This window comes from Bos javanicus, chromosome 20 (assembly GCF_032452875.1).
Source record: "Bos javanicus breed banteng chromosome 20, ARS-OSU_banteng_1.0, whole genome shotgun sequence".
In the NCBI taxonomy this organism is placed as follows: Eukaryota; Metazoa; Chordata; class Mammalia; order Artiodactyla; family Bovidae; genus Bos; species Bos javanicus.
This window is the reverse complement of record NC_083887.1, coordinates 1,824,513-1,838,552: the sequence shown is the minus strand read 5'-3', so window position 1 is coordinate 1,838,552 and position 14,040 is coordinate 1,824,513. Positions and strand designations below refer to the sequence as shown.

The window sequence follows — 14,040 nt, the reverse complement described above, 5'->3', positions numbered from 1 at the left end:
TGGAGGACGGGGAAGCCTGGTGTGTTGCAGTCCATGGGCTCACAAAGAGCTGGACATGACTTAGCAACTGAACAGCAACAACAGCGTCTCTGGAGGTCTTTCCTAATTCAGCTGGCAGCACAGGATCAGCCTGCCGCCTATTCCACCTTAGGATATGTCGCCTTCTCCTTCCCTTTAGCTCTATGGTTTTGAAGTTCGGTCCTGGACCAGTAGCATCGACATCACCTAGGAACTCGTTAGAAATGGAGATTCTCTGGCCCCACTCCGACCTACTAAATCCAACCCCAGAAATCCATGTATTCACAAGCACTCCGGTGATTCTCATGCTCATCTGAGTTCAAGGGCCACTGAGGCCCAGCTGATAAGTAGGCTTACCATAATTTTAACATTTACATGATCTCTTGGTGCTAAAGGCAGAGACTAGAACCCACTCCACCTGCTCACGGTGGAACTGGTCCAGCAGAGGGAAAGTGCTCCAAAGATTAGCAGAAGTGACAGTGACATTGATGCAGGATACAGAACGGAGAGATCGAGACTCAAACCAAGGCTCTGCTGAGCCTCAGTGAACCCATCTGCAAGGAGAGGCGGTTACCTCTGTATCCACTGCAGAGGACTGTGGTAAAGATGATGTGGTTAAAGGGCGTGGATCTCAGAAAGAGCGCCAAAGCTCTGGTTAGCCTTATTATTCTTTTCATTATTCTGGTGACTTCTTTGGTACCAAAGCAAATAATAGTACAACCTGGTGCCTTTGGTGCTCAAGGGCAATTATTACAAGGAGTAGGTGGGGGACAGCTTTGATGGACGAAGCCCATACATGTCCAGCATCCTCTAAATGTTGACTAGCAAGAGGAGGGGTAACACCAGCTAGAGAAATCACCTGCCAATGAGGCTGCCATCCTTCACTCAAAGATGCTCACTGGAGGTTTCCAATGGCCAAGACTAAGTGAAAAGCAGCTGTACTTTTGGTAACGTCCTTACTGCTGGCTTCCCTGGTGGCTCAGACGGTAAAGCATCTGCCTGCAATGTGGGAGACCCGGGTTCGATTTCTGGGTCGGGAAGATCCCCTGGAGAAGGAAACGGTAACCCACTCCAGCACTCTTGCCTGGAAAATCCCATGGATGGAGGACCCTGATAGGCTACAGTCCATGGGGTGGCAAAGAGTCGGACACAACTGAGTGACTTCACTTTCACTTACTGCTGTTACTTTCACATGGGTTTGTGGCTCCTGTTTCAGAGAAAAGCAAAACAAGCCCTTTGTTTTACCATGGGCCAGACGCTTTCCCACATAGCCCTCCCTCCACCTCTCAGAACCTGGTAGCCATTATTAGACTCATTTTACAGATGAGAAGAACAAGGTTTAGAGGGGTGAAGTATTTTGCCTAAGGTCACACAGCTTGTTATACATACAGCAGAGCTGGGATTTAAACCCAGGCTTACTGATTGATGGGGCTTTCCTGGTGGCTCAGATAGTAAAGAATCCACTTGCAATGCAGGAGACCCAGGTTCAATCCCTGGGTTGGGAAGATCCCTGCCCTGGAGAAGGGAATGGCCACCCACTCCAGTATTCTTGCCTGGAGAATTCCACGGACAGAGGAGCCTGGAGGGATACAGTCCATGGAGTCACAGAGTTGGACATGACTGAGCGACTAACACTCACTTTACTTTTTCACTACTGATTGATACTCAGGTCTCTTTCTACATGCCGTGGTCTGTCTTTAGCAGAGACTATACTGACACATATTTACAGAACATCTTCAATGGGCCAGGTATCATCATGTGGGGCTAGGGCAGTGGTTACACAGACAGCAGTTCCTGCCCTCATGCAGCTTATACTCTGTTGAGGGAATAGCTTTCCTTATTTTACTTGAAACTTTATTTCTCAGAGTCCAAAAGACCAAGTCTTTCCGGGGTGCAGTGAAGTGACCTCCTGGCTTGTGGCCCCCACAAAATCAACTCAGCACACAGAGCCCAGAAGGACCAGATCCTATCCCTCCCTCCCTCAAAGTCTTCCAAAGGTGGCCCATCACTCTGAGAATCAGATCTCAAGCTCTTCTGTTTCCATAGTAACCCTGCCTCCAAACACAGTGAGGACCAGGGTGTCTCTCAGCCATTCCAGCTGCCCTTCCTCCTGGTGACCCCATGACTTGCAAGTTCTGGCAACGTGTTGCTTTGTTTGCTCAAGCCCAGCTCGTCCTGTTTTAGACCAAGATATGAAACCACGAGCCAAGGAAAGGGAAAACCTGGTCGTGGGGCATGGAATGGGTTATTTTTTAGGGTGAGAAATTCCTGAATTTAGGGGATTTCAAAAGAGTAATCAGGATACAACAGGAAATAGATATGTAACAAAGTGAGCTGAATTGGTATTGCTTTTGAGAAAAATTCCAGAAATCTCACACCTAACATGTTTGAGAACATCTACACATGTCAAATCTAATGAAACTTCTTAGTAAGTTCTACATCTATTCTACCTGACTTAGTCCCTCAAAAATGTTTTATGTCACCCTATTTCTGGTTTTCTTTTTGTTTAAAGTTGAGATATAATTCACATATCATAACATTAACTTTTAAAAGTATACCATTCAGTGGGTTTTACCATACTCACTAGTAGATTTACTGCTAGATTTACTGGTAGTAAATCATCACTGCTGCTGCTGCTGCTAAGTCGCTTCAACTACTATTTAATTTTAGAACACTTTCATCATCCCCCAAAGAAACCTTCCACCCATTAGCAACCACTGCCATTGTTCCATCCCCCTCAGCCCCTGGCAACCACAAAGCTACTTCAGTCGCTGTAGATCTGCCTCTTCTGCCATTTCAGAGAAATGGAGTCATAAAATATGACTTTTCACGTCCGGCTCCTGTCACTAAGCATGATGTTTTCAGGGTCCATCCACATCGTCACAGGTGTCAGTACTTCATCTATGTTTATTGCTGGATACTATTCTGGGTATCGTTATATACAGATAAACTACATTTTGTTTGTCCAATATGTACATTTGGTTTGTTTCTACCTTTTGGCTTTTAGGGCTTCCCTGATAGCTCAGTTGGTAAAGAATCAAGTGTGCAAAGTTGGTAAAGAATCCGTGTTCAATTCCTGGGTCGGGAAGACCCACTGGAGAAAGGATAGGCTACCCACTCCAGTATTCTTGGGCTTCCCTTGTGGCTCAGCTGGTAAGGAATTCGCCTGCAATGTGGGGGGCCTGGATTCAATGCCTGGGTTGGGAAGATCCCCTGGAGAAGGGAAAGGCTACCCACTCCAGTATTCTGCCCTGGAGAATTCCATGGACTATATGGCCCATGGGGTTGCAAAGAGTCGGACACATCTGAGCCACTTTCACTTAGCTTCACTCTAAAACTGGAAAAAAATTACAGGAGGAAGATTAAATATTCTTGGGCTTCTCTGATAGCTCAATTGGTAAAGAATCTGCCTGCAATGCAGGAGACCCCGGTTTGATTCCTGGGGTCAGGAAGATCTGTTGGAGAAGGGATCAGCTACCTACTCCAGCATTCTTGGGCTTCCCTTGTGGCTCAGCTGGTAAAGAATCTGCCTGCAATGTGGGAGACCTAGGTTCAACCCCTGAGTTGGGAAGATCCCCTGGAAAAGGGAAAGGCTACACACTCCAGTATTCTGGTTTGGAGAATTCCTATAGTCCATGGTATTGCAAAATTTTTAGGGCTTCCCTGGTATCTCAGAGGGTAAAAAGTCTGCCTGCAATGTGGGACATATGCAGGTTCAATCCCTCAGTTGGAAAGATCCTCTGGAGAAGGAAATGGCAGCCCACTGCAGTATTCTTGCCTAGAGAATCCCATGGACAGAGGAGCCCGGCAGACTACAGTCTGTAGGGTCACAAAGAGTTGGACATGACTGAACAATTTCACTTAAGCTTAAGCTTTGGCCTTTATGGATAATGCTGCTATGAACATTTACATATGAATTTTTGTGAACATGTGTTTTTGGTTCTCTTGGATACATACTTAGGATTGCGCTTGATTTTCTTTTGATTTCCCTCCTTGAAGATCTTTGTGAATCATGAGACCATAGGTCCAGTGCTTCTTTTTCTCAGTAGATCAGAAATTATGCCCCCTAGCCTGGATGGGAGGGAGGTTTGGGGGAGAATGGGTACAGGTATGCAGGCATGCACACTGTCACTACAGCCGTACCCTACGGACTGTAGTCCGCCAGGGTCCTCTGTCCATGGGATTCTCCAGGCAAGAACATGAGTGGATTGCCGTGCCCTCCTCCAGGGATCTTCCCGACCCAGGGATCAAGACTCCTGTAGCTCCTGCATTGCAGGCAGATCAAGACACCACTGACCCACTAGGGAAGCCCGGATATACGTATATGTATGGCTGAGTCCCTTTCATCTGAAATGATCATAACATTGTTAATCAGCCTCACCTCAATACAAAATAAGAAGTTCAAAAGAAAAAAAGCAGTAATGGTATCCCCAAGTGTTTCGCCCATAGCCCCCTCCAGTTCTGCCCATGAGGCTCCGTGGGGCTGACCCTGGGACTGAGGGGAGGCTGTCCTGGCCAGTGGCTCCATGGAGGACCTGGGAGTGAGCAGTGGCAGCGACTAGACACAGCTGGACACTCGTGACACCTCCTCCCTGCACCTTCCTGACTCTTGCTCCTCAAGAGTCAGAGCCAAATGAACTAATCTGGCATTCCTGGCAGTTTCCAATGTTTTCTCCCGCAGCAAACTGCCTATTCCAGGGAGGGGGAGGAACTGGTCTGTTCAGACTCACAGATACAGCACGAGCATCTCGGTCCCCATGGCACTGTTCATGGTAGTTCTCACACCTGCAGCAGCCAAGTCTCATCCTTTCATCAAAGCCCAGCTCAAGACCTACCACCTCCACCAGGCCTTCCCAGAAGGCAGAACTCATCAGGCCTGCTCAGCCCTTCCAGATTTGAGTAGTGTGAGTAGGTGCAACCAAAGACGTGGATTCATTCCATTTTGCACGCGAACTTGTGTTCCACTCACTTCCCATGACGTGATGGTCCAGTGGTTCAGAGTGTGCATCAGCACCTCACACGAGGGGATGAACACCGGTCTCTCTTACTGGCTGAGCTGTTGTTGGCTAGTCACTGGACCTTTCTGAGCCTCATTTTTCTTACTTGTAAAATGGAAAAAATCATGGTAACTACCATAAAAAGTTGTTATACGTGCTGGATGAAATAGTGTGTGCTTACATCCGCCAGTGCGCCGTCGACGGCATGGTGGTGCTGGCCGTGGTGCTGGCTCCTCTGTAAGGCCCACCAGTACCAAGGGTCCTGGCTTCCACTTACTTGTATCCTTAATGCCAAATTCCGCACAATGGCTTGAATACAGTGCTCCAGAAAATATTTATTTACTGATCTCCATTTTGTTAGAGAGATTCTCCGGTTGTTTCAGAAGATTTCAGGTTTTTCTTTCCTCCCTGCCCCGAGCTGCCTGGCGGCATTTTATTAAGAGCCCTGCTGGATGGCTCAGAGAAGCCACAGACTCTCTGGCTAAACACACAGGTTCCTTTTCCCTGGGGAAGAAGTAAGGTGATTTCTGATTGGGAATTTCATATTTTGAAACCACAGGACAATAGAAGGTTAAAGCTGGGATAAATTTACAGGTCATCTGATCCAATTCTATTCACAGACGTAAACAGTGAGATCCAGATAAATTAAACAACCACCCAGTCATACTGCTGTTGGGTGTAATTAGAACCCAGCTATTTTAATTAACTCTCAAAAATTATAAATGTAGTATGCATACAGTAAAAAAATTAAATGGTTGAAAGATTAAATAGTAAAAGTTATTTTCCATCCTACCTTGGACCCAAGTCTAATTCCCCAGAAGACAATATTGTTAACAATTTACCAGCTATCCTTCCAAAATTTTTTGTGTATGAACAAACATATGTATAGACATCTTTTTTTTAATAGTCTGCTCTATTTTGCTTTTGTCTCTCATCAGTATTACGTGTAGATGTTTCCACATTAGCGTACACAGATCTGCTTCATTCTCTTTTATTGCTGCATGGTCTGCTGCTTTAAGAATGCACTTCAATTTTAACCAGTCTCCTATTTACAGACATTTAGCTGGACTGCAACTTGTTTCTTCTTTAGCATCCATGCTGTAATCAACACGCTTGTTTATACGTCTTTATGCACGAGAGACTGTTTGGTAGTATATGTTCCTAGAGGTGGAACCGCGAAGGCCCAGGGTCTGTGCAGATTTTGTTACTGTTTGTTGTCTTTGTTGCTTGTTTTCATAGATACTATCAGGTTGCCTTCCAGAGTTCCAATCCAGTTACCAGCTCCCTTGTCATGGGCAAACTACCCTCTCTCTTTCAACAGAATCTAAAGGGGGCATCCCAGATGGTGCTAGAGCTAAAGAACCCGCCTGCCAATGCAGGGGATGTAAGAGACATGGGTCCGATCCCTGGGTTGGGAAGATCCCCTGGAGGAGGGCATGGCAACCCACTCCAGAATTCCTGCCTGGAGAATCCCATGGACAAAGGACCCTGCTGGACAGGGTTGCATAGGATAAGACACGACTGAAGTGACTTAGCAAGCATGCAAACTACTATCCCGTTTTGTGATATCAGTTCAAAAATCACTTCCCGGAGAAGTCTTCCCAGCTCGCTTGGACTAAAGTAAATTGACCCTCATTTCAGTCTGTTCACAGGATTTAGGACTTATCTTAAACAGAAGTATTGTGTTGGCCAAAAAGTTCGTTCGGGTTTACCACGGTACAGAAAAATTTGAATGAAACCTTTGGCTAACCCAATCATTTATTTTGTCTCCTCTACCAGATATAAGCACCACGCAAGCAAGAGCTTCATCTCTTTATCTTCTGTTGTACATCCAGTGACTAAGATCATGTCTAACCCAGCATACGCTCAGGAAATATTTGCTGAATGCATTCATTAATAAGCCCAGCACTTACGCATGTGTCCTTGTTAAATCCTCCCCAGAAACTAAGCTATTTGTATTATGGTTCTCCCCATTTTTAGAGAGCAGGAGATTGAGGCCCAGAGAGGTTGAAGAACTGGCCCAAGGTTCCATAGTTATAAAACGGTGAAGCTGGCATTTGAATCCAAGTGTGTGTGTCTCCAGAAGGTCTAGTCTTGAACTACTCTGCTCTTCTGTTGAAATTGCTTTTCTTCTTCTTTCTTGATATCCCATTAGCCTTTTTTGCTGGTTGAGGTTCATCCACTGGTTCATCAGATATCTTTACAGCAGAGACATCAAGAATCTTTGATCCTATAAGATTCTTTCTCAATGGCCTTGAATTATTATTTACCCCAAATTATTAATTAAAAAAATAAAGGCCCAATACCCAGGGTTGCTAAAACACAGTCATTGTACCCTCCCCTGTGGTAGAAAGACTCAGGTGCCACGGCCATTCTGAAGATGCCATTAATTTTGGGAGTGAAAGTTTCCAATTACAGATTCAGGTTGGGAGCATCACCTAGAGGTTGTCTGTGGCCCTCAAGCTAAGCAGACAGCTAAGCTGTCACCAAGCATGTGACCACCTTGCTGCCTGGAAGAGGTGTCCTGTGGAGCCCTCCCTGTGGGGAGTGCTCTGGGCCTCTGCAGGGCTTCAGTGAGTGCTGCACATGCTCCTTCTCTCATTTTTTGCCATCTCTGGTTACACTGCCCCTTATAGAGACCAAGCCTGCCCTCAGTCTTCCACAGTGGCTGGGGATATGCTGGTAGGTTTTCATTTCACAGGGTCTCCAGTATAGGTTCAAAAATGATCCCAAGATATTAGCTGCCCAGATGATCCAGAGATGCCTCAAGACTAAGGCTGGAATTAATGAAGGCAGAGCCAATTAGAGCTTCCCAAGTGGAGAGAATGGTCTTAGTAGCAAGCAGATACTCGCCTAAGATGGAAATATTTACCTGGAGCCACAGAGCACATCTGGTCCACTGATTCCTGGGCCAATCAGAGTTTTTAACATCTAGAGGGCCAGGAAGAGCTAACATGAACTGACAGTGTTTCTGGAACTACCTAAAACTGTCTGTTAGGTCCAAAAGGCACCCTATTTCTGAGAGATAGTACAGAAGAGTGAAAAGACTGGGGTTGAATTCCAGCAGCCCCACTTAATAGTTGATGACCTTTAATAGGAAAATCAATCACTTCTCTGAAGTTCAGTTTACTCACCAGTAAAATGGATATTTCCCAACCTAACAGGGTTGTGATAAGGGTCAAAATGCCCTACATCAACGCCTAACAAAAGTTAGTCATCTTCTTCAAAAGCTTGGATGCTAGAAGATGGATTTATGGTCTGCTATTGAGTCTCCAAGGTCCTTGAGGGCAAAGCAATGTTCTGCTTTGCTTCTGAATTTCTCAAAGCTTATTGTAATAGTCTGGACTCATGAATACTGCTCTTAAAAATTCTCACTGAGTTAAACTGGAAATCTTCTCTTGGTCTTCCTTGACCAGGCAAAGAGATGTGAATGTCAAGGCCCAGTATCTTGAATATGCCTGGGAATGCAAATTTTTTTAGCCCCAAGCAGGAAATGTCATTTTTGTAATTCCCAGGTCTCATCACCTACAGAATGGCACCCACAGAGCTTCCTGCCTTTTTGCCCTTTGAAGCATAAAACCCCAGTTTCGGAAAAGATACTCAGGATAATCCAATTGCACTTGCCCCTCCTCTGGACAGCAGCTGCCCAGGCCAGCAGCACTTAGCGATGGATGCTGTTGCTGCTGATATTAAATGCATAATTAGTGAAACCGTAAGAAGGAAACAAGGCGTGTTCCAGCAGGGCACAGAGAACAGATCCATTCTCACACACGTGGGGTGAAGGTGGGACAGCGAAGGTTGAAGAATGGTCCTCTTCTTGAGGGCTTCCCAATAAATACCTATGGAAGTCTCATTAGGAAGAGACTTATTTCACCTTGGAATGTTGGCCACTTTCCAGTTTACAGATCTCGTGGGTGTGACGGTCCTAGGCAGTGTTGTGGTGACCAGAAAGGGGCCTCCCTACGGTCCTGTTTGCGGAGGACTGACACAGGGGTTCCCCAACCTGACAAGTCTAGGAGCATCATCGCCATCACCACGGTCATCGAAATGATAATTACTGTAACTATAAGGAGTTAATACTTATTAAACAGCCACCACGTTCCTGGCATTGTTCTAGGTATTTTCCATGAATTAGTTCACTCAATCCTCTCAACAACCCAGTAACATAGCTACTGTCAGTGCCATCACTTGATGTGGAGGACAGTGAGGCACAGAGAGATTCAGTAATTTGCCTAAAGTCACAGAGCTCTTAAGCTCAAACCTTCCATATATGAAGCCCCTACTTCTCTGGGCAACTTTCAGATGCAGATTTCCTTTCAGGAAAACTGGATAAACCTAAGAGAATGGCATGGATCTGAGCTTCTCTTGGAAAGTATCCCCTTAAGACCATGGAGGAGAGCCAGAGTCAGGAAACCCAGGCTGGGGCTGCCATTGCCAACGCCCATGGAAAGAGACGAGCAAACCAGCCCGTGGTTTTATGGCACAAACGTGGCCTTGCTGCCGGCCCCTAGGGGTGCTGTTCCAAGCTGCCCCTTCAAAAAAGCTATGGCCTTATTAACCTCCCAGATCACATGCTCATAACTGGAGCCTGCAGGCATCTGGGCCATATTTGGAAGAGGATCAAATACTTCTCCGGATTCAAACAGCCAAAGTGACATGTTTTGTTTCCATGTCAAAGATTTATACCTCTCACCCAGCCCCTGCCAAGCAATCAACCCAGTGTGGGGGTGAAGCTCCAGCTCTAGCCCGTGCCCGCAGTGATCTGCAGGCTCCGGTGCCAGCCACTGCTGTGCGTTCAGGCCACCTCTGCACTGACACGCTGTGTGACAGGCTGTCTGCTCATCGCCTGGGAGCCTCAGTGCCCACATACCCCCAGCAGAGAAAATCACAGCCATGGTGACTACCTTGTAGGGCAGTCGGAAGGACTGAGAAAGATAAGGCAGAAAGTGTGAGATCCTGCACATCCAACACTGTCAGAAAAGGGCAGCTCTTCCTTTTATCATCATTATCATTCTAGTTCAGTTGCCTGATTTAAATACAAGGCAGTGGGAGAGAATCGTGTTCAAAGATAATGTGGTGGTGGTTTCATTGCTAAGTTGCGTCCGACTCTTGAGACCCCGTGAACTGTAGCCCGCCAGGCTCCTCTGTCCATGGGATTCTCTTGGCTAGAATACTGGAGTGGGTTGCCATTTCCTTCTCCAGGGAATCTTCCTGACCCAGGGATCGAACCCAGGTCTCCTGAATTGCAGGCAGATTCTTTACCGACTGAGCTATGAGGATAATATTATTCAAAGATAATATTTATTGAGTATTTATAGGCTGGTGCTGCTAGCAGAGTGGATCTCACAGACCTCAGCCCAAGTGTCACCTCCCCAGTTGTTGTTCAGTCATTCAGTTGTGTCCAGCTTTTTGTGATCCCATGGGAATGCAGCATGCCAGGCTTCCCTGTCCTTCACTATCTTTTGGAGCCTGCTCAAACTCATGCCCATTGAGTCACTGACGCCATCCAACCATCTCATCCTCTGTTGTTCCCTTCTCCTTCTGCCTTCAATCTTTCCCAGCATCAGGGTCTTTTCCAATGAGTTGGTGCTTTGCATCAGGTGGCCAAAGTACTGGAGCTTCAGCTTTAGCATCAGTCCTTCTAATGAATATTCAGGGAATATTCACCTCCCCAGGGAGTCCTACTGTGTGCCAGACACAGAGCAGAGAGTCTCTGTGGCTTCATACTCCCAAACTGACTTTCTACCAGAGGAAAGAAAGAGAATGGGCACGTAAGCAAATGAGAAAGGCAGCAGCAAGCAGTGAAGAGACTACAGAGGCTAAGGGGCGATGCGCACTGACCACGGGGCAGTGGGGGCCCTTCAGAGAGGATCAGGTAGGGAGGCCTCCTGGAGCAGGAAGTGTTGGATCAGGAACTGCTGGGACCTTCCTAGATGAATTTCCCAAGCAAGTGCATGTTTCCATTCTGGAAAAACCCCTTCAAAGTAGCAAGGGAGGCGTTATGAGAATTTTACACAAGAGTCTGCTGAGACACGGATGCAGTCCAGGCCTTGCCTGAGGTTGCTCGGTGGGTCAGAGCCCAGACAGGAACTGAACACCCAAGACGAGCTGGCAGAAAGAGCTGTTGCCCCAGTTTGCTGGCTATTCCCTAAGCTTGCGCTTGAAGAGATCCTGGGGATCAGGGGCTTCCCTGGAGGGGGAAATTCCCTTTTAAGGATCTTCTCTCGCACACCTCAAGCCAGAAATAGCAACCCGGACTTGTCCACAAGGCTTTGAAGAGCTGGTTCTTCTTGCCGGGCCATGAGCAGATGTGTCGCTCTGCCTGCCCAGGACCTCTGAAGCTCACAGAGGTCCTGGTCTTGTCTGTGCGCTAAAAGTGATTTCTGGAGGTATCAGAAAGTCACAGAGTTTCATCTTTCAATATCTAAGAATGGCTGCTTTTCTAGGTACTGGTGAATAACAAAGTAAAAAAAAAAAAAGTGATAAATTTTTAAAAGGTAACACCCACTCTGACAATGAATGAACGCTATACAGTCACATTTGCATATGCTCCTCAGTTGATGACTATTTAATCAAGCACTGGGTTCCAAACGCTAAGTACTTCCTTCCCTCCCTAAACCCACACCACTCTGGGGAAACCCCCCGAGGCACAGGCATAGCTCCCAAGTGTTTCAGGATGTGCCATCAGCCAGGTCTCTGGAACAGCCCTGCCAGGACAGTTCAAGGCACGTGCAGTGCCTTACACTCACCTGGAACTCAAAGTTCGTGTTTTCCAGGAATTTCTGGTTCATGGTTTCTGCAAACTTGTTGATAGCTCTCAGGAAGACCCTGGAAGAGGGGAGAAGGTCAGCAGGCCATCTGCGCACGCTACCCTAGATGTCCCTCCCCCATGCTTCAGCCTGAAGGCCCTTCAGCGGGCGCCCCGGAGACTGAAGGAAGAGGCCGGCCGACCCATATTAGCATCTGCTCACACTGCGGACCTGGGGCCGCGTTTACCTGGCCCTGTCTGGCTTCCTTTAGAAAATGTGTATTGTCTTTTGTTCAAACTGTTACAAGCTTGTGGCAGAAAATTCATGTCATCCAGAAAGATAGGAAGAAAAATTGCCTCCCCCCAAATAAAATAAATAAACAAACAACACGCCAGCCATCCTATCATCTAGGGAAAACCATCCTTGACATGTTGATGAATGGAATTTCAAAGGTCTCCCTAGACATATACACACAAACCATATTTTAAAGATAGCATTTTGATAAATGGGGTTAAGTGATAAATTCTGTTTCACAGCCTCTTTTACTTGACAATAAACTGTGTGTTCCTTTCATGCCAATGAATTCAGATACATATCATTCCTTTTAATCACTGAAGATCATTCTATCGTATGGGTGCATCACGGTTTCTTTTATCAGTCATTCACTGACGGACCTTTATGTTGCTTCTCAGCACTTCTTGTTGTAAACAGTGTTTCAGTGACCACTCTCCTATGTATGCCTTGCATCTCCCATATATACCTCTTCTCGGCCCTTCTCTTGGAAGTGGTGATGCTGAGCAAATCTTATGCGTATTGAACATTTTTGTATCTGTTGTCAAATTGTGTTTCTTCTTGAATGTCTTGCCATCCATCTCTTCCTTTCCTTCCCCACTACTGACTGCCCTTTAACTCTTGCCCTTGCAACCTCTAGAATGCCCTGCCCTGTGGAATATCCCCAATCCTGTGGATTGCCCACTTCAATGGCCCCCCAAGGCCCACGGGATAAGTCCAAGCTCTTTCTTTTGACAGTGAATGTCCTCCATGACTGCCCCACCTTCTGTGCTAATATTATCTCTCATGGCTAATCTGTGCTTCAGGTGGTTTTCGGAATGTACAGCTGTGTTCTTTTGTATAGAATGCCACCTCCTTCTAAATGCTTTAGGACATGGTCTGTTGCATCTTTCAGGACTCCAAAAGACAGTCAGTGCAACTGCCTTTCCCAGACTGGATCACCGTCTACAAGAAGTTATTTCTATTTCTATTTCTATTGTGATTCAATAACGACTGTCTCCTCTACTGTACTTGCCTTGAAATCAGAGACCCACTCCATAATCTCATCTACTCTCCAACCTACATGCCTCTGACTCCCAAATTTGATATCTTCATCCCTGGCCTTTCTCCTGAGCTCCAGCTTACATTCCAGCTCTCAGCTCTGTGCTCTCACTTGAATGGCTAATAGGCATTTCAAACATACATGTCAAAAGCTCAGCTCCTATTACCTGCCTCTTTCTGTCGTCTTCCCATCTAAGTTAACAACAACTCCATTCTTCCAATTGCTCAAGGGGTGGGGAGGACTCAGCATCCTTAACTTTCCTTTCTCTTACATCTACACTTGACCTGTCAGCAAAACCTCTTAGCATCACTTTCAAAAAACATCTAAATTCAATTACTTCTCATCACCCACTGCCCACTGAACCAAGCCACCATCATTTCTCTCCTGGATTTTTGCAACTACCTTCCAACTGCTACATGCCTCACGGTGGCGAAGTCTCCACGGTGCACGTGTTTGCAAGATCTAAGAGGGCAGGGGCCAGACCTTACCTGTACCATAGTCTGTAAGTTTTGATTAATAGTAGACAATCAGTAATTTCTCTACTGAGTGGCTGGTCCAGAGGAAATGTCTATTTGGTTACCCATGGGAAGCCAGAAAAAGCAAGTGTTTATTAGGAGGTTATTGCTTTGTGTACTAACTGGGACTCAGTTCTCCTTGGGAGCTTCTGAGAGACTGTATTGAACATACTGGAACATGAGAAGTATCCTGGGCTGTTTCCCATGAATGCCAGCCCATTGCTGGTTGAAAGTTGCTCCTAGAGACTTTATGTCCCTAGCATTTCTGGTCTACCCTGCAGGTGGGCTGAGCAATCTCCTATAGCCAGAGAAAGCCAAGGGAATGAAGGAAGAAGGAAGCTCTCAGGATGCACAGGAAATGTCCATCTAAGCGGCAGATATATTTTGGGTGGGCCACGACTGTGGGAAAGGCAACTATAGCTACATCA

At 46.4% G+C, this 14,040-nt stretch overlaps 1 protein-coding gene across 2 annotated transcripts in view; it reads right to left on the bottom strand.

The window, feature by feature from the left end:
- The window catches only part of DOCK2 (dedicator of cytokinesis 2), a 458,739-nt gene that overhangs the window by 79,648 nt on the left and 365,051 nt on the right, over positions 1-14,040 (bottom strand). For both annotated transcript variants that reach the window (XM_061393166.1, XM_061393167.1), the window contains one exon: positions 11,765-11,843. In XM_061393166.1, coding sequence (XP_061249150.1) covers positions 11,765-11,843 — 79 coding nt within the window. The remainder of the gene's footprint in view (positions 1-11,764; positions 11,844-14,040) is intronic.